Raw genomic sequence first — 21,892 nt, forward strand, 5'->3', positions numbered from 1 at the left:
TTAGTTACTTCTGTGCTTTTTGCATGATCATAGTAGGGCAATGAACTGCAGGATCAGCAAAACCTGGCTTCTTTCAACAGTTCTCGAGTCTAACTCTGAATCAAGCGTGAATCTACGAATGCACCGCCCTCGACAACATGTGTTCAAGCAGAAACTTCCAATGAAAAGTCTAGGTAAACACATGTAAATGTGCATTTTGGGCATTTGCATTCTAACGTACATACATAGCTGCATACATTTTCAGGCTCTAAGTAGTTGAAAGTTCAACCGGGTTGAACTTTGACCAATCAGAGACTTGGATTTGGTATCAGTGGATCCTTTTTAATTCAAGGAAGTGCCAACAGCTTGAAAATGGATCATGGAGGACGAATTAATCACTGTTGTTTGTACCTGGCTGGAATTAATGAAATAAAATCTTTTATAAATCGGAATGGAGCTGTGAAAAAAAAAGTATAAAGCAAAATTAATGAGATTGCACCGCTTTAACATTTCGCTCCAAGTGTAAACGGTGAGCACATGCTGGTAAACAGTAGCAAAAGAAAAAGAGGAAGAAGCCCCTCCCTGCTTTTTCAGACAGATGGACACGTTTATATAAGTTTGCAAATGAAACCAGACCAAACAGCATCTTTTTACACATTCAGAAAGAGGATTTATCATTTAACACTCACTGATTGAGTTCCACATCCAGGATGAAGTTCCTCCCAAAAGCATCAACTTGAAAGCTTGCTTGGGCCACATGGTCTGCCTACAAAAACACAGAGAGGAAGTCACTGATCGTGGGATGACCGGGATGGTTTTTAAAGATTATATTCTGTGAAGGTTGGAAACTGTAGGATCTTTTTACACACATTTTTATCAAGAATAAAACATTGAATTCCATAAAGATTGGATTTTAGGGATTTGTCTGTGGCACAGTGAAGAATTTTTGTGTTGTGTTTAATTATCTATATTGAATTTGGATAAAATTACACAAAACAAAAAAAAAAAAATTAAATCCCCTCTCTTATGCTGTCAACAATAACACAAACTATAATTACAGAATATTAATAAAACAAATATATAAATACTTTAAAAAAACATTTATTAGATTCAGTCAGGACATAGTACTTAAAATTTTGAATAGCAAGAAATAGAATAAAAAAATAATAACAGCCTGCCAAAAAACAAACAGAAAAAGGTCATTCTATCACTTGACTGAAAAAAGTCACACATGTCAAATTTATGTTCTGAACCTCTCAGTGTACCTCATTTTCTCAAGGTTTAAGTGAATTAATAACAACTCAAATCCAGTATGATACGATGGATGGTGCTGCGACCTTCTAGTTGAGAAAGATTCAGTGTTGTGCTCATAGTGCACAGGAAACAATGATCCTCTGACCTTCAGAAGGCAAAGGTAACACTTCACTAACCCCAAACAGAAGCATGAGTGAGTTTAAATTTATGGATTTTACAAGATTTTCTTCAGCAATCTGAGCATGAAATTCCTATATTTCCATCTTTTTTTTGTTAGTAGGGATGTAAAAGATATCGAAAAATCTATCGAGCAGTGGGAGTAACAATGTTATCGGTTAAGATAGATAAAATTAAGATAAAATTGATAGAGCAATTGCAGTATCGTTTGAAAACCACTGATATGAACAAGATTATTTTGGTTAAAAGGTATAAAATCAATCAAGATTTAGATAATCGATTTCTGCCAAACTACAGTTTCCCTTTCTGTTTTTACGAACATATGATGCAAAAGACGTCCAATCATAAGCTTCCTTTTTCCAAGTCAATACCTAAATAAATGTATCTGTCAAATGCTAATGTATTATTATTTATAGCTTTAAATACCATATCAAGAAAGATCTAGATTTTTCATTTCGCCAAAAAGTTAGTTGAACCCTTAATATATAGAACTGTGGGCCATGTATAAAGATGCTTATTAAATCATGTATGAGGGAAAGATACACACCCCTATTTGATCGTTTTTGTACAATTTTAGTAAAAACAGACTCAAATCATCTTTTGATCTGTTTTAAAAGCCTTCCCACTTTTAATTATGATTGTGCTGATTTTAGCCAAAATAAAAAAAAAAACTGTGTGGCTTTATAGGATGTAGTTTCTGCAGAGCAGCAGTAAATCATTAGAAATCCCATCATCCATCTGTTTACACTCTCTCCCACTAGCTTACAGCCCCTCACACCCCAAACTGAGATTACTGGTGCAACAAGATGAGCATTATTGGAGCTATCCAGATGTACATTTAGAGTCAGATACCAGCTTAGATGAGGAAAACAAAGACGTCAATATGTATATGTATCCGAATGGAGCAGAGCAGTGAGCTTGTGGCTACTGTTGTAGCTTCTATATCACACCTACAAGATTTTTCAATCACCATTTATCCTCTGCAATAATTCACAATAATTTTAATAAATAAATACCCAAAATGTCATTTTAAGCTGAATGTCTTCCATCTTGAGAACAGTGCAGCAAGAACTTGTCAGAAATACCAAAAACACTACTTTCATCAGAGTGGGTCTTTATGTGATTGATAAACAGGCTGAATAACAAAAGCACGGGAGGGGGGGGCACATATGGCATCCTTGCACACCCCTCAGACTGATGAGGAATCCTAAATATAATTCCTATCGGTCCGGAAGACATGCTGACCTTAACTCAACTCCACCCCCACATCCCCACGGTCAGAAGCGCCCACAAGCTACCTTCATTGTGGATCGGAGGACGCGTAGGAGGAGGGGCGGACGGGTTTCTGTCACTATTTCAGGAAGTGCCCCCTGCTTACCCAAGGATGACCTCCACCCATGCGGTCCCCAGTGACCACACACTCTATTGTCTGTTGGAGCGTGCCTGTGTGTAGTCGATGCATATATGAGCACTTAAGAAGGCGAGTATGAGTGTGTGAGCGTACAAACAGCAATTCCACACTTGTAGTGAAATCTAATCAGGTAAATTAAATATCAGATGGGAAAGGCTCCAGTAACTTTAGTAAATGAAAGCCCGTCCCGTCCTGACAGACCTGGGCCCATCTTAAGACTCTTTCACATTGATTTCTGACTTTAGAGAGCCTCACTTTCCACTCGTGGTTTTCTGACTGTAAGTGCTATCACGGCTCTGTGCGGGCAGAAACTTAAACAGCCATCAAGTGCTCGGAACAACTGCCTTTTCCACCAAAACTACAAGCACGCTCCGCTCGTGTCTGGGACTGAAAATAGGAAAAACAGCACGGGGGCCTATAAATAACTCCCCACGTTTGTCAAACATTTAAAGAACCGTTTGACAGATTTGTTTTTAGGCCGTTAATCTAAAAACAGACGATAAATGATCAAACCGTTTGAAAAGTGACATCATGAAGTTCAACTCTCTGGAGAAGAGACAACTCTGAACATCAAATCAAAGACGCCTTTAACTCCATCCTTACCCACAATGCTTCATTGCATGTACAATCGTTTTATAGCTTTATTGAAACTCTACTGAAGGTTTAAAATAAACTAAAGAAGAACTCGTTTTGACCTTTTGGTAGTGCTCCATCCCAAACATCAATTAATCAATCACTTGTTATATTTTTACTTTTTTGACAATGGAAAGGGAGTGCAGTTAGTTTCTAACAAATGTATTGGGTTTTAATTAATTGAAGAACTTTGTGGTTTAGCTGAAAAGACAAAAAAAAACACTTAAAAATTAGAAAGGGAGGCAAAAAAAATGAAAAATACATCCCAGTAAAATTGGGTCAGCTAATCTAAGAAAAATAGTACTGTTCCAAATGGTTCCTGTTTGCTTATTTACTTATTTCCATCCCAGTCTGAGGCAAGCATGGAGTTAACTGCTCTCTGCAGCTCTCTGTAGTCCTCTCTGGTTTCTGCATAAGCTTTCCTACACTGACCAGCGAATTACAGATTAAAGTCCCACGGTGGGGCCGAACAATGCTGATTCACCCAAGAAACTAGGCAAACTTGCAACTTCACCAAACTGACACAGCAAATACACTAAGTTTCATTTTACTGGCTTTAAAATCTATAAGTTTTCAACACTCAGTGCAGTTTTACAGCAAAGTTTTACTGTATATTTGAGGGTGAAAAGACCCAAACAAAGGTAAATGATTGAACTTACTGATTTTTTAAAAAACTGCAATAAACTAATTTACTCTATAACAGCTTTATGAATGACTTGTTAACCTTGTCTTAAATTGAAGACCTACTCCAATGGAAATCATGATTTTGACATGTTCTTGTAGCATATTTCACATAATGGAGGACAGGTTTAAAATAATTTAAGACTAAAACTGTGTTTCTGAGTACTTCTTTACTCAAATCTTGTTGTATCACGATCAAATGTACACACCTAATTTAAAAAATGGGCTAGTGACGCAGCAACTGCCATGAGTGGGTCAAAGTCTCCCTGCTCTGCTACAATTCTAATGCTTCCACTTCCAGACAAATAGATACATCAAAGCTCTGATATTGCTCACTGTTATTAATTAATTATTATTATTATTTTTTGCTACACTAATTTTAGCTTGGGCTTGCTAGATGCTGTAAACTAACAGGAGAGAGTGTAAACAAAGGGCTGATGGGAAATTAGATGCTAACTTCCTTGCCAACAGCCCCGCCCACAACCCAAAGGCAAATTTTATTAAGCTCCAGAGAAAAAGTCATAATAAAACAACTCAAGGTTTCTGATTTTTAGCTAAAAACTGATCAATATTAAAAGACCACTGGGAACAACATTACAATAGAAGAACAGTTGGGAGTGGGACTTTAAATTGATTTTAAAGAACTCTTTAATTAGATTTGACTAAAAATACCTTTTTTTCTTAAAAAGATGTGTTCTTACATTGTCAAGAGAATGCATTTGTTGTGATGCCAGTGATTGTTCTTGAAAAAGTCAAACAAAATTTGCAGTGCCCCCTGGTGGACACTTATGCAATTACTGCGTCTACAAAACAAATAGGTATAATTGACTTTTTTTGTATTTGTTTTGTCACTTATGTACCAACAAGCATCCCAATGAGAGTTTATATGAATGGATTTGCAAAAATATAATTATGTATAATATTAAAAAAATACTGTTTTTTATGTCAGCAGTTGCTGGGATAGCAAATATGCATGTAAAGCATGCCTATATGCACAACACACGTGATTTTTGTGGTGTGTTTTTATTCATTAAACTCAATCCAAGCTGCCTATGAGATGAGCAGACTGCATTGAAAACAGAAAGCTGCCCTCCTCCATGCGCACGCTCCTGTTTCCATCCTGCCGCGCGCAGTGTACCTGCGGTGATCCGGAGCTGGCCTTGACTCTGGTACTAAGCCCGTGGTGTGGGACCTGCTGGAGGCTGCTCCTGCTGTAGAGCAGGCGGACAGGAACCGTGTCCTCCTTCCCGACGAACCTGCTCGCAGCCCGTAGGTCCTCCGGGCTCAGAGACGCTCCTCCTGCAGGAGACAGAGGAAAACACCGGTCTCAACACTTCATCACGTTCATTGTGAGCCTCGGAGATGTCGATCGCTTCCATTTCTTTTGAAAGCGGTTGCAGACGGGGGGCAATAACATGGTCTGACGGGGCACAAACAGGCCTGTTGATCGGGATTGGACCCTACGTGGGTAACAGTTTACCTTTGCGCCCGTCGGAGCTGCTCTGGTGACCGACGCGCATCAGTCCACAGACATACAAAAGGGAAATCCACCATCGGCGGCGCATCATCAGCACCATCTCCGCTCTCCTCCTCTCCAGATAGAAATTGACCCCCCCAAAAATGCGGTATTCCGAGAGGATGCAGCCGGGCTCCTGCCTTCGCTAGAAAAGGCTACAGATCCTGTGCTTAGCGCAGTCCCGCTGATGGAGGGCCATTGGGGTTGCTTTGGGGTCTGAAGCGCGTCTGAGCGCACCGAGATCCCGCGGATCAGGCGACGGAGAGGGGAGGGAGGAGGAGGGAGAGAAGGGAGGGAGGTGTGGGGACACCTCCTCAAAACACACAAGCGTCCAGCACCTCCCTGCAGAAACACCTAATGCATAAATATGAGCGGAGGAGGGATGGAGAAAAACAGCGGGCCCGACTGTCTGCCGACTGGACCGACGGCACAGCCCGTCCGGCTTGAGTTATGGCTGCTGCAGGAGCGCCATTCCTGCACAGTTCTGCTTGTTTTCATGACTCACTCCATCATCTGCCAGGACCTAAAAGCCCCCACCCCCACCACAAGAAAAATGACATCTAATTAAAGGAAAAATCCAATTAGCGGCGTGGTTTGCTTTGAAATCATTTCACCTTGTAGACCAAATATTTTATATTTCAGCTAAAAAAAATGAATGTTTTGATTTAAAGTTAATTCACCTAATAGTTGTATATAATCCCCCCCAGAAAATGTAATGTTACATTCCAAAATAAGTGATTAGGAATACCTATCAAATGTTAGAATACAATTTTAAATTTCCAAACATGCATGAAAGCTGAATATTGCAAAATATGTGCATAAATAAATAAATAATAGTGCTGTCTTGTTAATTTTGAATGACTCAATAGACTTTTTAAAAGTACTATCATTGGTTATAATTATTTTATTAATATTGTGCATTTTGATGTTTTTGTGCAACTTTTAAAGAATATTATGCTAAATCCAAGTGAAAAATAAATAGTGATTTCTTTAGTTGGGGTTTTTTTCTTTACTCTCTGATGATTTTCTGCTTCATAAATCCATCATTTTATTTTTCTGTCTTAGTCTGTTTATTGTATACGCTTCATTTTGCATGTTTCTTTTGTAACCACGTTTCATGATACATTTTTGCATTTGTGATCATGTTCTGTATTTTGTTTTTCAAATCTTTTTGCAGAGACGTCTGTTATGGTGTTCATTCCCATGACTTCTGGGAGATTACTGCCTCTAACAAATGGATGGGTGGATGGATAGATGTACAGAATGATGGATGGATGGATAGATGGAAGGTTGGATGGAGCTTTAATTGATCCTCCAACAGGTAAATAACTCTGCTACCATGGATCAAAAACAACAGATAACAGATAAATAAAACTAAAATCCAATAAATAAAAACATTAAAGTACTATGACTAACAAAATACAAATGACAAGGTTTTGCTTATTTTCTGCTTTGATGCAGTTTTTACATTTCAAGTATATTATTATGTATGAAATGTCATCCAGTAACAGAAGGAACATGTCGATTATCTACAATAATTACTATCAAATGCTACAAAGAGATGTGCAAAAAAAAGTGTTTTTTCTTTTTTTGTGTGTGTGATTTGCGAGCAAAAAGATCAGAACTACTTAAATTATGCTTTTCACTGCAGGGAAGGCCAAACTAATGCCTCAGAAAACTGGAGGTCATAAAAATTGCACTTTAGAGGCATTATAAAATGTTACCACTAAAGTGGACCAAAACCACATTCAGTCTTTTGGTCTTTTTACATTTTGTAAGCTGGGCCTCTTTAAACCCATCACATCTGTTTATGGAACAGCATGACTGTTAAGGGTTTAAACTTATTAAAAACATATTAACCTGAGCTAAACTAGACAGGATAACGTTTTATTTTATTCTTAAATGTAACTGCTGTAAGGAATATTGATCTAATCTGGATAAAGAATGCACCATTTGTTTTTGTTTTTTTGCTCTTTTTAACCAAGCAGAGGCACCACAGAACACAAGACTACCATTTTAAAAAAGTATAAGTGATTTTAATGTACTTTTTATTATTATGAATTAGATTTATTGTCAAATTGATATAAATTATGTCTCTAAAAACAATTACGTGTACAAAATTCTCAATAGCAATTGGAAAAAAATGTAAAATAGCTGCCACACATCTGGTATAAATGAACAAAAACATATCAAAATAAATAATAATTTAACTTGCTTAAAAAAAAGACCAGAAATTACATTCAAGTGACCAAACAGCTGAGCTGCTTCATTCATTTCTATGCGGATTTTCTTTTTTTTTTTTTAAACAAAACAATGAATTTTTACTGTACATTTATGGACGTTTTAGTTTAAAAGATTAATTTAAACACAGCTGTTTTTTCAAAGTTTGGTTAAACAGTTGATGGCTCAGACTGGTTTTTTTCTTGCTCGTCCACAAATCCATGAAACTCCACATCCATGTCCTCACTGGACTGGAAGAGCTCCCTGAGCTTCAGCATGGTGTTGTCATGAAGGTTTCCACCGTGTTTCACACTCACCTCCACTTTCCTTTTTTTGCGTTTATAAGCTCTGACTTTTCTTTTGATTTTGAGAACTGGAGAAGAGCTTGTCGTGGAGAGATTTCCCTCTTCTTTTCCAGTCACTGTCTCTGAAAAAGCGTTCCTCTCCTCACCAACAGACGCCTCCTTGGTGAGATCCTCATGTTCATGAGTCAGATATTTAACACTTCCAGTAGAGGCTTTGCTACATACGTTTGAGCGGTTTACGTCTTTGTGTAGCTCCTCTTCCAAAACGTCAGGCTGGGATGCGGAGGCGGGAACAGACAGCCGACCCTCACCAGCAGAAGGTACAACTTCTGATATAAACGGAGGGGTTTGTTCAGCTTTTTGTGTCAGTATCTGAGTAAGACCTTTGTGTTTGGGTCTGTCTAAATATGTGTGGTGGTTCCGTCTAAAGTGAGATTTTTCACCGAGTCCGGGAGCTGCCAGGACAGAAGACACGCTGCACTTCCGCCTGAAACAAAACAAAAGAGGAAATCAGAAAACATAAAACTAGAAAAAGGTGTAGTTTTATCTTGTCTACTAAAAATATGAAATAAAAAAAGGTAAGCGAATCACCTTTTGACTTTAGTCGGGAACTGGAGGAAATCACAGTGCAGAGCTGAAGCCAGACTGTCCACCACCGAGTACTCATCCGTCTTTGAGAAAGCCTTGTGACAATCCCCCTGCAGATGCTGAGGAGGACATTACTCGCCTAAATAATTGATCACTACAGCTGTCTGCTGAAATGTACGGCTATCTTTGCTGGACGAGAACTTTAAAGCTTCAACATCCTAAATCACGTGTCAAAGTCGAGGCCCGGGGGCCGGATCCGGCCCTCCAGATCACTTTATTTTTTTGTTATCAATGCCCTGGTGTTATCTTGCGCTCATTTCTGACTTATACAGTTTTGACAAAATATGTTTTTATGGAGAGTAAAATATTACTGTAAGTTATTTAGGTTTTAGTTGATTTATTTTGGAATAAAATTCCTGCTTATTTATTATTCATAACTACCAGTATGTTTTTAAGTTTTAAAAATTGGCATTATGCTAGCTTTGTGGACTATTTTGGCATTTACTAAGATCTTTTAAGGCTATTTTGAAGTTTAGTTATTTTTTCAGCTACATGCTAACTGTTTTGGTTAACCTAGGTCTTTTTTTAGGTTAATTTTACATTTAGCTACTATGTTAGCTAGCTATCTGCTACAGCATTTTCAGCTATCAACTTCAGCGTTTTTAGCTACCAGCTTGCAGCATCTTCAGCGGCCAAATTCAGCTTACAGCCTTCACACTAATTTATCCCAGGTAATGCTATATATTTAGTTCTTAATTCTGCTAAAAAGTTAAGTTTTTAAAGTTTTAAAAAGTGTACAATAAACATTTATCCTGTTCGGCCCGCGACCTAAGGTGTGATTTAGATTTTGGGCCCCTGTGCGAGTGAGTTTGACACCCCTGTTCTAAATGGTTCTAAAAGAAGGAATATAGTTCACAGAAAACATGAACAGAGTACAGAAATAACCAAACTGATCAAACAAAATAGCTAAAATATTTAAGCTGAACTGTTTTCATAGCTTGCACATTTAAAAAGAGGAAAAGTCTAATCCACTGTGTCTTTAATTCAGTAAAATTACAATTTGGTGGAATAATTCCTCACTTGCACAACTTGAACTATAGGCAATCTGCTTTTTGAGAACCACAAAAAATGCATATCAAGACAGCAAAGCCTGAGAATGTATTTGTATGAGGTCAAATGGTGTGTAATATAAAGCTTTTTTTTATTATCCTGCTTTAGATTCAAAAAGTAAATATTTTTCAGACCTGCGTGAAAGCTGCACACCTGCAGTCACAGTTTACCCACAATCCTATACAAGCTTCAAATATAAAATTCATGTGGAAAATTCAGCAATAAAATACTAATAAAAATGTCTAAACATGCATCAATGTTCACATATTAACTAGTTTATGAAACTATTTCTATATTAAAAATGAAACATTTGGTTAATTCATTTCCAGTGATTTGCTTTAAATTATAAATGAGTCATGAAATACGCTCAAACATAGTTTATAATTTAAATTCTGAATGTAAAATTATTTTAACGAGTCACTTTAGTGTTAATGCTTTATAATGAGGGTGGACATGTGTGAAAAAAATATTGATTTTGATAAGTTCTATTAAATCCCCAATGAAGTCATTTAGTTCTGATAAGTCAACTTTCCAATTTAAAACATGCTTGATGTCATGCTAATTTAAACCCTTTGATGCTAAAGCCACGTGAAGAGAAGCAGTAAGGTGTTAAAAGTGTTGACTGAAAATAACTAACATCTCATATTCAGACTCATTGATCTTTAATAAGATGGATCACTCACCGCAGACAGCTGGTTATATTTCATCATACAGCACTCGCAAAAGCCGCCTCGTTTCTTGTCTCTGTTCTTCTTTCGGACGTGAATTTTCTCTTCACTGACAGAAGTTTTCACCCCTCTAATCTCAGTCAATTTGGGGGGACAAAAAAAAAATCCAGATTATCAAACGTTTCCCTCCTTCAGAGATGTCTAGTAAAAACTGAAATAGTGTGCAAAATGTGGTGCAGGAATAAAGACGCACCTGTGCGTTCTTTGTTTGGTTTCTGGAGTATCTTTATCCTCAAGACAAAAGGGACTGTAGGGAGGAGCAGTCTTCAGGTTGATCTCTGGCATTTTCGGCATTGTGAGGTAAATTGGACGGTAATGCCTGCCGAAGAATAAAAAGAAGTTTAAACGCATACTTACAAAAGTAATCATCGTCTGGACCGGTACTCACCTGCTTCTATCTTCAACCTTGATAAAAGGTTTACTGATCCGGCCTCCTGAAATAAATAGTACAAGTAAAAGTGTTTAGTCTGTGCAAGATTAAAGATAAAAGAAAACGTAAAGTATTTACCTTTACATTTCCGAAAAGCATGCTTTGTTGCAGTCCCAGCACTGACCTGAAATTTAAATAAAACAGAAAAATCTATGAAAAATGTATTTGAATACAGAGATGAAAGAATTCTAAAACTAATTCAGAAAATAAACTTATAATTTGAGTAATGCATTTCCACACTTACGTGTGATTTGACAGCAGAATCCTCCAAAACTTGGCTGCTGAAAATCTTTTTCTTCTTCCGAACATAAGCAACCACATCTGCAATCACAACAAAAGCACTAGAGCTGTCAAATTAGCATGATTATGAATGAATGAATGAATATTTTTTTATTAATTAATTACAGACAGATTAGCACGTTATTTATTGTTTTAATCTATTTTTTAATCCATTACTGTCATGCTCTCCAATATAAAAAACAAAGGTCAAAGATTGCTCTTGGTGCACGTCGTTAATGTGAAACTTTGTAGTTTTTAACACATAACGCCACAGCTGTTTTTAATGTATGCGATGAATCCTAACGAGGTGTTCGCTATCGTACATGGAGGGTTGATCGCATGCGACGGCAAACGGTGGAATGAGGTTTGTGAACATAGATTATGGTAAGAAGTTTGTGGTCAGAAAGGTGTTCTGAACTATCAGAACGATCTGAATATTTATTCTTGAGCTTTGTTTTTTCTTAATTGTTCGAGATTGGAAAAAAAAAAGTCTGTAAATCTGTTTTACAAGCAAAACTTAATGAAGCCACATTTTTAGTTACAATTTGATCTTTTACTGCACCACAATGTCAGGGTAAAAATAGCTTAATTCGATTAATTAATTACACAACAGCACTAAAGAAAAATGTTAAGTAATAGAAAATATAGGCTGGCATATAAAAACTACAACACAGAAAAGAGAAAGAAAAACTACAAAAAATAAATGATAAATCATTAAAATAATCAGTTTTGTTGCTCAACCCACCATCAATGTAGAGAATTTTAACACCCCACTCCAGAGCATTTGACAGTATCCTATCAATTTGCAGCTTCCCCTAAAACACAAAAAGTTGAACTAAACAAAATGAGCATAAAGCAACACTTTTGGTCAAAATATCCTTCATTGGGGTCAAACAAACCTGTTCCTTCACCACTCGTTCCACCAAAGACTTTCCTCTACTTGTGGCAAGCTGGAAAAGGAACAAAACACAAACAAACCTTCAGCATAAAACGTTGTTTAAACCCAAGTACAAAAAGATGTCGAGGACTTGAACTGACTGTGTCTGCTTGTCCTTGGGACCGCGTCTTGTGTCTGTGGTTAGCATGATTTTGTGGCTTTGAGGGAGGATGTAGGGAGGTCTGCCCTGAGTCCGGGCTCGGGACCGGACAGTCGCTTTTGAAGCTATTCACATACTTCGCCTCGCGTTTATTGGAAACCAAGTACTTAATTTCCTTACTGAAGAATTTCTCAACAGTCTGGAAAAAAAGGATCAATGATGTAATAGAGGCCAAGTGCAGTTTAAAGCATATTTACAGTATATATATTAGAGTAACAAAATACAGTATTCAACTAGAAAATAGATAAATGGGGCAAAAACTAAGCATGTACTAAGCATAATGTTTTAAACTTGTAAAAATGTTAAAGAAGTTTTTTTAAACTATAAAATTAGCAGACACTGGTAAAAACAGAAATTAAGAATGTCCAAAAATAGAAATAAAAAAGACGTGATTAAGGTTCTGCCTTACCCCTCCCAGTTCCTTGATTTCCCTCTCCAGGGTTTCTGCGGTTCTGTTTGACGGTAAGTCGAGATAAAACACTTTACCAGCAAAAGGACTGACTTGTACTTGAAACGAGGATGTTTGTTTGGTTAGGGTGCCTGACTTCTTTTCTGCTGAATTTACACATTTTTCTAAAGAGATGACAACAACACAGAAAAAAAGAAAGTAAAATAGAGATTAGTGATATAAAGGGGTTCAGAATGTCCAAATAAGTGATTAAATGTTGGAAATCCAGAAGTGACTGTCGGTCATACACCAATAGGCAGGTTGTTTTATGGGTGATGCTGATCAGAAACAGTAGAAAAATACAAAGTGTGATGAAAGTGATGAAATACTTAGAAATGCAGGAACAAAAGTACTGATTTTAGCAACTAATATATTACATATTTTATTCTAAGATTCCAACATTGAATAGTTTGCAAATCAATAATAGTAGTCCTGTATGTTTAATGCTTAATTTCTGTGAAAGTAAAAGCCTAAATGAGAGGATAGAAGCAGAAGAGAACATCTGCAGTAAACAAGAGTCACTTTCTTTTAGATTTTGTATTTTTAGGTGGAAGGCTCAACTTTCTGATTTTATTTAGTCTTGATACCAAAGTAAAAAGTGAAAGTCTGACTGTAACTGATAAAAACAAATGATTTAATTATAGATTTTGTGTGTATTTCAGTAATATTAACTGAACTGTTGCTAAGTATGCCTAAAAACAATATGGAAAAAAAAAGAAAGAAAGAAAAACAGACAATCAAAAATATATACCGGTAATTGAAATTTGTCAACATAAAATACTCAGTTAATAAGCTAAAGGGATTAGTGGATTATTATTATTTATTTAAGGATTTTGAACATTTAAGATTTGACCAAATATATATTTTTTGTTTTGAAAATAATAAAGTTAGTCGGGAGTTTACTTTTAAGAGCCTAACCTGAACAAGGAAACGTTTTGTAAAGGCTTATTAACCCCTACATGCACCAGAAAACACTGAAGCAGCTCATCGTTCGTAAACACAACAATAAATTGGGTTTGTACCTTGCCAGCTGGATCCTGAAAGCTTCTTAGATCCCTTTGGTTTCATTTTATTTCCGCTAAAAGGTTAAATACATATTATATTGTTTTGTCCTTTCCATTACATTATTATTATCTGTGAATAAAAAAAATGGTATATTCAAATATTTTCAACGAAAAACAGTCGAGAGAAATGTACATTTCTATTAAAAAAAAATTAAAAAAGAAGGCTGGTTGGCTGATTTATTCGATGATATTCTCACAAACTTACGTCTTTTTCTTGGAGAATTTTATACGAGCTCTTCCTGTTAGACTACAAGCAGTATTTCTTCAACTACTGTAAACAAGGGAAAGTTGATTTGGCATGTTTGTCAGCCGACAGCATCATTCTACCACCGCTTGTTTGCTTTGTTTTTTAAACTTTCCAAGCAGCCGTTAAAACTTTAAAGTCGCCATTTCTTCCACAACTCCGTTCCCGCTTTAAATCCGGTGTCAAAGCATGGGATGCCATGTTTGACACTTTCCATCTTTTCAGTCAAATTCACGTCTGTGAAAATCGGAACAATCTCAGTATATTTAAATAATATTTTAAAATAATTAGAAACCTATTGTTTTTGCTTAGTTTAAAACTTTGATATCAATTTCTTGAGTCTACTTTTAAATCACAAGATGTTGCTTTATGCGGAAAGACCACACAACTGGCAACTTCAAAATAAAGTAAATGCATTCCCAGGTTTAAACGGGATGTTTCCATTAATCTTTTTTATAAAGGTGTCCAGCAAATATTAATACAAACCAACGTAAAATATAAATTTAATATTAATATACATTTTACATACCTAAAATATATTTTGAATTAGCATTCAATTTTAGGTTCAACAATAAAAAGTAGAACGAATCTGCTGAAGCAGAACAACTACACTATGACATCAGTTATGTGTGTGTTGTAAACAGGTTAGTTTGGGGTTGGATCCCAAGTAACCAACACGTGTTTGACCAATGCCTTCCTAACAAAGCCTTCCGGGCTGGAGTTATGAGGTAATTACGGTTATAAAATGAGGGGGAACAAAAATGTGAGGAATGATCGTCTCATATTTTGATGCTAGCATACGTTAGCATGTTGAAAGTTATCTAAGCTAATGAAGGTTATCAAATATTTGTCTGCGTGTGACAATACATTTGATATGATACTAGTATAGCATCTATGATTTGATCATTTTTTACCAATATTTTTTTGGTTTTAAAATAACTTAAATTCTTCTCTTTTCTTTGAGAAGACAAAATGAGTGGACAGAGTTCTCCACCTGTCAGTGATGGAATTACTCCCCTCCAGCAGATGGTGGCGTCTGGCTCTGGAGCCATCCTGACCTCTCTGTTCGGTAAGATATTGGGGATAAAACCTATAAGCATTTTTAAATAAATTGAAAATTCGTTCACTGCTATTATAATTAAATTAGTGTTATATTGGTGTAACTGTGTTTTATTTTACAATTTATCATTCCATCAAAGTCAACCTCTGTCATTTGGCTGCATAAGGAAGACCTCAAATGACCCCAAAGGTTATGAACAGAATTAGTGACCAACTCATCGAAAATTAACCCAACCAGAACCCATGAACAACATGAGTAAAGTCCCAAATACTTGGAGTCCTTCCCTCCCTCTTGATGTGGTAATTTCTTCTTTAAAAAAAAAAAAACCTCAATATTTGTACTTGTTGTCATTATTTCTAGATTTTTGCAATTGTTTGAAAGAGCTTTATTTTTCTTTTTGAGCACAACTGTGAATTGGTATCATTAAAGTCTGCTATAATTTTGTTTCTGTTTGCATCCTAGATTTTTCTAAGTTCTTATTCAGCTTCTAAGACTAGATCTGATGATGCTCCTCTTTATGTTTTATATTAAAATTATTTCTCTCATCACTTTGTTCAACCCTTTGCTTCAGATATGAAAGCTCCTTGGCAAGAGCTGAGTGTTGCTCTTTTGCAGCCTCGCAGTTCTGTTTTCTTTCCTGCACATTTCTTTAAAGGCTGCCAAATCAATAGATCTTTCATAATTTATTCTTTTTTTCTGTTTGTGTCTTTCTTTGGCTTTGATATATTCAGTCTCCATTTGAAGAAAGTGTCCAAGTGTGCTTTCAAGAACATGTTTTGCACACACATACAGAGTCGTGGCGATTTAAAAAAAAATGTTTTTGTTGTCTGTCTTGTTTTCTCTTCACCGATTGGCTGCGTGAACTGGTACGATCAAGAATTTTTTTTTAGGTGTATCATTAAAAAAATTTAGTCACATATGTGACCAAATCGGTCCCACTCTAGATTCTTGGGTGTCATTATTTAACTTTTAATTTGAGATTGCATTAATAATCCAACAGTATAAAGGGTTAAAAAAAAGCCTAAAATGTTAACTTTTGGTTGTAAAAGTGTTTCATTAACTGAAGTTCATGTCAAACTGTTTCTGTTTTCAGTGACTCCTTTGGATGTTGTGAAAATCCGGCTGCAAGCACAGAACAGCCCTTTCCCCAAAGGTACAAAAGCATTCAAAGTTGTATAGTTTTACACACAACATGCTAAATGCTTCTTCACATTTCAGGCAAATGTTTTGTTTACTGCAATGGACTGATGGACCACATATGTGTGTGTGAAAATGGCAATTCCAAGGCCTGGTACAAAGCTCCAGGGGAGTTCAGCGGGACTGTGGTAAGATTTCATTTGACTTCATCCTTTTTATTACAGTTCATAAATAACTTATTAAGTTTGCTATTATTGGTTGCTTATTAAATAAATAAATACAAATTACAATTTTCCTTATCTTCTGCAGGACGCTTTCATCAAGATCGTACGCCGTGAGGGAATTCGGTCACTCTGGAGTGGACTCCCTCCAACACTGTGAGAGAGCCACATATTCTATTGAAATAATATTTTTTTTTTTTCCTCAATGTTTGGATTTCTGTGGGATTTTTGTTTGTTCTGTCGTCAGCGTGATGGCGGTTCCTGCCACAGTGATCTATTTCACGTGTTATGACCAGCTGTGTGCGGCGCTGAGGCTCAGGATGGGCGAGTACGCTCAGGAGGCTCCTCTCCTGGCAGGAGCTACTGCTAGAGGTAAAGCACACCCTGCTCCTCTGAAGGTTTTTAATTCAACAAAAGATCAGATAAAGCTGACCTTTAGTTTAGTTATAAAGTAACAGTTTTTTAATATTGGTCTGGCATTAATTTCCTGGGGGAGCTCACCTTCTTTTTGCCCTTAAACCCTGACTTTGTGGAGTTTAATCAAATTTCATCAAGAAAAAAATGTTAATATCCGTCTTTAAGCATTAATTTCTAACTATTATTTATCATTTTATTTAATTTTTCAGCTGATTAGTCACATAAGATAACAGGATTTTTATTTTGTTTTTTAAAGTACCATATTTCTATACATTTTTTGATTTATTTGAAAGCCTGTAAAGCATTATATAAATATGTGTCTAACACCTCGTCTCCTTTTCAGTGGGGTCTGCAACGATGATCAGCCCCCTGGAGCTCATTCGCACCAAGCTGCAGTCCCAGAGACAGTCGTACAGAGAGCTCAGCGCCTGCATCCGCTCAGCGATGGAGACGGAGGGCTGGCTGTCTCTGTGGAGGGGCTTGGGCCCCACTCTGCTCCGGGATGTGCCCTTCTCAGCCATGTACTGGTACAACTACGAGAGGGGCAAGAGCTTTCTGACTGAGTGGTATAAAACTGGGGAGGCCACTCTCACCATCACGTTCATGGCCGGGGCGGCGTCGGGTTCTGTGAGTCCTTCCCTGTCATCAGGGCGTTCACTTTGTACGCTAAAGTTATTGATTAGCCTGCAGGCACAAAATAATGGATTGTGTTTCAATAAGTGATCAAAGTTTCCCGTTTCTTTCAGGTTGCTTCCATTGTCACCTTACCTTTTGATGTGGTGAAAACAAGACGGCAGGTGGAGCTCGGGGAGCTTCAAGCAAAAAACTGTAAGCGTCTCATTACTTATTTATTGAATTATTGTGTTTTGTGAGGATTGCAAGATTTTCACAACACTGAAGTCTTTTATAAACTAGGTTTTTGAGGTTTCTTCTCTCCTGTGACAGTCAGGGTGAAACTTTGACTTTGTGTTACAGATAAGGGATTTATTTGTGTACTTTTCCTTGATTTGAAGGTCAGACCACTTTAAACACACAACATTGGTTCAGTAAATGTCATCCTTTTAACTAAATGCCTGAAAGAAGGCATTTGGGATGGGAAAGCAGACTTTAGATGACACGACTTTGACTGGAGTCACATGTGAGTGATGGGTGACTTCAGACTCTTATGGAGAGAAAATAGACTCTCTCCGATTTGTGGGTGCATAATTCTTGATTTAAAACTCATAATACATTTTGTGCATAAGTAAAAAAAAAATACAAAATAAAAAAAAATACAATTTACACATGCACAAATTAAAATTACAACAGCTTGAAACCAATTACACATGCAAATCTTTAAAAATGATGCACAAATCACCTCTTACGCACACACAAAACATCAGTTACGCCCGAATCTGTCGTGAGACTTACCTCACGTCTCACTGATTCGTCCGTGAATGATGCGTTTAAATACTACTAGAATGCTCGGTCATTAGAGTTTTCTTATCAGCTGTTTTGAACTTGGATTGTGAAATTTATTGGGTATAAATTGACAATTTTCCACTTTCATAAACAGATATTCCAGATAATTAATATAAAAAAGTCTAAATAAGCGTTTTAAAAACAGTTATCCTTTTTAAAATGAAAATATATCCCAAAAAAGGACAGTTTTGTTTTTATTTTGGCTAAAAACTGCATAATCATGATTAAAAGACCCCTAGGAACATTTTTACAATAGATTAAAGTACGATTGGAGTGGGACTTAAAGTGCAACTCAAGTCCGAGTCTCCAGTCCAAGTCCCTCTAGTAACAGTAATTTTAGTGCACATTATATATAATTCTTTAGTATTTTTTTTACACTCAATCCCTCTTAAAGTTTATTGAGGTTTGACTTTGTTTTTATGCATTCTAAACAGTATTGCTGTGATCAAAATCTTTAAAAAATGTCCAACCTTTAAAGTTTAAATCTATTTTTCTCCACGACCAAATACAGTGAAAACTCACTTGAAGTTGATTGGTGTCCTTGTCCTTCCAGTGTCCTGCAAAACATCCGCCTCCACCTTCTGCGTGATGTGCAGGATCGTGGCAGAGGACGGCTTTCGTGGCCTGTTTGCAGGTTCGTCTTCATTTTAACAGATCACAGCTGTGTCTAATGCTTCAATGTGAATAACACCCCCGTATGCTCCGCCTCCCTGCCAGGTTTGATCCCCAGGCTAATCAAAGTGGCCCCCGCCTGTGCCATCATGATCAGCTCGTACGAGTTTGGAAAGACTTTTTTCCGTACACACAACCAGGAAAGAACGCTGCACAGAAGTAACACATGATGGCTCTTATTGTTGAGAATCACTTTATCCAGTCATTTAACATAGTATTTATAAATTAAGTCAAAATTTATTCATGTCTAACGTGAAATATTCTGTACGCACAACTGATCAAAGATTATGCTTCCGTTAAAAAACTTCTGATTTTGGCCAGCAGATGGCAGCAAACATTTTTGGCCTGCATCGGATGGCTGCTCCTCTGATCACATGCACTGTGCCAAAATATAAGTGATAGATGCAATACTTTGTTTCCTTTTGTCAGTATGTTGCCTCAGCTCAGAGTCAGCAGTGTTTCAAAACATAATATGCAATAAAAGTTGAATTGATTGATTAAATAGAGAGGAGTTCAGACGGATGGATGTTTTGACTCCGCCTAAATCTGATCATTTCTTTGTTGTTTCATTTTCAAGCTTTTCCACTGCTTCTGTTCATCAGCCAATCAAATGGCAGAAACTCTCAATGTCAAACCAAGTAAAGTTTATTTAAAATAAAGCTTTAAAAGAACATTAAAGATCAGAGAAAACATCTGTGTCTGTGCAAACTGAGACTGCTGTGTGTGTCACCACAAACTGATCGGAATGATAACTTATTGCAGAGTCTTAGAATAAACAGATTTTAGGTAAAAATCATTTGAGCGAAATACTGCATTTTTTTTTAAATTAACAGAACAGTGAGCAGAATTTTACCTGAGAACCAAAACAAGCAAAAACAGAATAAATAACACTGATGAAAGTTTCTGAATCCAGAACATCATGTTTTCGGTGTGATTGCTGGAACAGTTTTTAAAGGTTTTTAAAAAAATAAAATGAAACACTAGAGTTTTCCTCTTTTCAGGTTCAAGACGGGACGTCGTTTGAAATAACTTACACACATGATGATGACGTTACATTTAAAATTTCCCCATTGTTTTATCTCCGTTGCACTCTAGTAAAACATTATTTGGTCAAAAACATGCTACACTAAATTCCCAGCTGGGATACATCCTTAATCCCGGAGAACAAGAAAAAAAAATCTGAGCTTTTCAAGTTAATTTGACAATATTTTTGTTCATTCTGGGTAGAAGCAATTAACCAAAAAATGCAAAAATTAAAAAATAGAATTAACAAATACATAAAAAAAGTTACCCACGTGGTTTAAACAGAAAAGGGGAAACAGGCATTGCAGACATGGATAAAGTCCCTGCTGAGGAGCAGCTTGTAGCATTTTCCTTCCTTACGAAGGAGTGATGTCTGGAGTGCTGATCTCTGTCGCAGGGCTGGCCAAACACTCGTTAGACTTCAAGCTGGCCAGAGACTTGTAGCTGGTGACTGAAGTTAGGGAGCCACACAGGCCTCTCAGGGATGGCGTTTCCTCCTTACCTGAAAGACACGATACATTCTGATAAGATCCAGGTCACTGGCGGAGGCCTTGCTGTGTAATTCTGTTTCAGACATGCCTTGATGCAGCCACTGTGCGCTGGCTGACCTGGCCTCCAGAGCCAGAGTGTGAGACGGTCTGAGAGAAGGCTGAGAGAGGCTCATGCCAGCAGACAGCTGCTCTAGAGTCTGGAAGCTATTCCTGCACGGAGGACAGTTATTTACAGAATCGATTTACTGACAAAAAATATATAGATAGCATGTGTTTAGATGGCTATAAATAGCATATTTTGAAATAAAACACCTTCCAATTTTCGTTCAATACTTATTTAGTGAAGTGTTGGCAATCCTCAACCGAGAATATTCTTAATATGCTATGCATGAATACATCAAACCAAGATAAATGAAAATCCAAATTATTCCAGATTGTTCCCAAAAAATCCAATTACCTGTAGTACTTTAAATCTGGCCAATATAAGTACCTAAAGAATTTTAAATATAATTCCTCATATTTATTGCCTCTGTGAATCCAGAACTTCTTACTGTCTGGATTGTTTCCTGTAACGTTTACGACTGACAACAATTACGAAACCTAAAAAAATATCAGAAAAAAAAGATGAAAATGTCATACTTTTGTCAATTTTTTGTCTAGAAAATTGTGTTTATTTTTGGACAATAAAAATAACCAAACAGATTTTATTCAGTTTTTATGCTCCAAATGAGACCTTTAGGCACATGCAAAAGTACAATTCATCCAAAATAAAACATATTTCTGACTATCTGTGTAATATTCTAGTAGTATAATAGATAATAAAAGATATTTAACACATTTCAGGTGTAAATTTGGTCAGAAATTAAACACAAAAGAGGAAATAATAGATATGTGAGTGGACCTTATATGATTACAACTGATAGAAAAAATAATGCAGGTTGAGTAGAAAACATGTATTTTTTACTAAAATTATTTCCACATAACATGCTTAAGTTAATGAAGCAATTGGCTAATTGATTGAAGTTTGCAGCTTTAACCAAACCAAGTGTCCTGCTTTGACAGATGAACTCACGTACTCTTCCCACTGTCCTGGACTCTTTTTGTACAGCAGCGTATCCAAGGCAACAGCATTGGTATCCAAGGCATCAGGAGATGGCCACTGATTGGTTAGATGGGTGGTTAACTCTTGTCTGGACCTCAAGTCGTGGTTCTTTAGCACAGTCCTGAAAACACAAAGCAGTTCTAA

The 21,892-nt window shown here is 36.7% G+C and overlaps 4 protein-coding genes and 1 long non-coding RNA gene across 8 annotated transcripts in view; 1 reads left to right on the forward strand and 4 right to left on the reverse strand.

Annotated features, from left to right (window-relative positions):
• The window catches only part of adam22 (ADAM metallopeptidase domain 22), a 57,329-nt gene extending 51,139 nt beyond the window's left edge, over nucleotides 1–6,190 (reverse strand). For 2 of the 4 annotated variants that reach the window (XM_024267155.2, XM_024267154.2), the window contains exons 1-3: nucleotides 5,616–6,187; nucleotides 5,274–5,434; nucleotides 669–745 (exon numbers count right to left, since the gene is read on the reverse strand). In XM_024267155.2, coding sequence (XP_024122923.1) covers nucleotides 669–745; nucleotides 5,274–5,434; nucleotides 5,616–5,712 — 335 coding nt within the window. In that variant the 5' untranslated portion in view covers nucleotides 5,713–6,187. Of the gene's footprint in view, nucleotides 1–668; nucleotides 746–5,273; nucleotides 5,435–5,615 lie in introns of all 4 variants that reach the window. The other 2 variants (XM_024267153.2, XM_024267156.2) reach the window with 2 other exon arrangements.
• A 1,475-nt stretch (nucleotides 6,191–7,665) lies between these two features.
• Nucleotides 7,666–14,352, reverse strand: dbf4 (DBF4 zinc finger). The gene is made up of 13 exons (XM_024268230.2): nucleotides 14,126–14,352; nucleotides 13,879–13,990; nucleotides 12,818–12,981; nucleotides 12,350–12,547; nucleotides 12,211–12,261; nucleotides 12,057–12,126; nucleotides 11,277–11,353; nucleotides 11,111–11,156; nucleotides 10,991–11,036; nucleotides 10,796–10,921; nucleotides 10,558–10,672; nucleotides 8,768–8,883; nucleotides 7,666–8,663 (listed from the first exon to the last, which is right to left on the reverse strand). The coding sequence occupies exons 2-13, from the start codon at nucleotides 13,922–13,924 to the stop codon at nucleotides 8,042–8,044; spliced, it is 1,677 nt and encodes a 558-aa protein (XP_024123998.1). The 5' UTR covers nucleotides 13,925–13,990; nucleotides 14,126–14,352; the 3' UTR covers nucleotides 7,666–8,041.
• A 400-nt stretch (nucleotides 14,353–14,752) lies between these two features.
• Nucleotides 14,753–19,810, forward strand: slc25a40 (solute carrier family 25 member 40). Its single transcript, XM_024268233.2, has 10 exons — nucleotides 14,753–14,892; nucleotides 15,132–15,233; nucleotides 16,318–16,377; nucleotides 16,443–16,549; nucleotides 16,671–16,738; nucleotides 16,830–16,954; nucleotides 17,343–17,626; nucleotides 17,746–17,827; nucleotides 19,014–19,094; nucleotides 19,178–19,810. Exons 2-10 carry the CDS (start codon nucleotides 15,137–15,139, stop codon nucleotides 19,300–19,302), a joined length of 1,029 nt encoding a protein of 342 aa, XP_024124001.1. The 5' UTR covers nucleotides 14,753–14,892; nucleotides 15,132–15,136; the 3' UTR covers nucleotides 19,303–19,810.
• Nucleotides 17,235–19,050, reverse strand: LOC118599807. The gene is made up of 2 exons (XR_004949320.1): nucleotides 18,983–19,050; nucleotides 17,235–17,683 (listed from the first exon to the last, which is right to left on the reverse strand). It is a non-coding gene; the product is annotated as an uncharacterized LOC118599807 (long non-coding RNA).
• The window catches only part of rundc3b (RUN domain containing 3b), a 15,165-nt gene continuing 13,034 nt past the window's right edge, over nucleotides 19,762–21,892 (reverse strand). Inside the window, exons 10-11 of the mRNA XM_024268232.2 lie at nucleotides 20,735–20,856; nucleotides 19,762–20,657 (exon numbers count right to left, since the gene is read on the reverse strand). Coding sequence (XP_024124000.1) covers nucleotides 20,512–20,657; nucleotides 20,735–20,856 — 268 coding nt within the window. The 3' untranslated portion in view covers nucleotides 19,762–20,511. The remainder of the gene's footprint in view (nucleotides 20,658–20,734; nucleotides 20,857–21,892) is intronic.

This window comes from Oryzias melastigma, linkage group LG16 (assembly GCF_002922805.2).
Source record: "Oryzias melastigma strain HK-1 linkage group LG16, ASM292280v2, whole genome shotgun sequence".
Classification (NCBI taxonomy): Eukaryota; Metazoa; Chordata; class Actinopteri; order Beloniformes; family Adrianichthyidae; genus Oryzias; species Oryzias melastigma.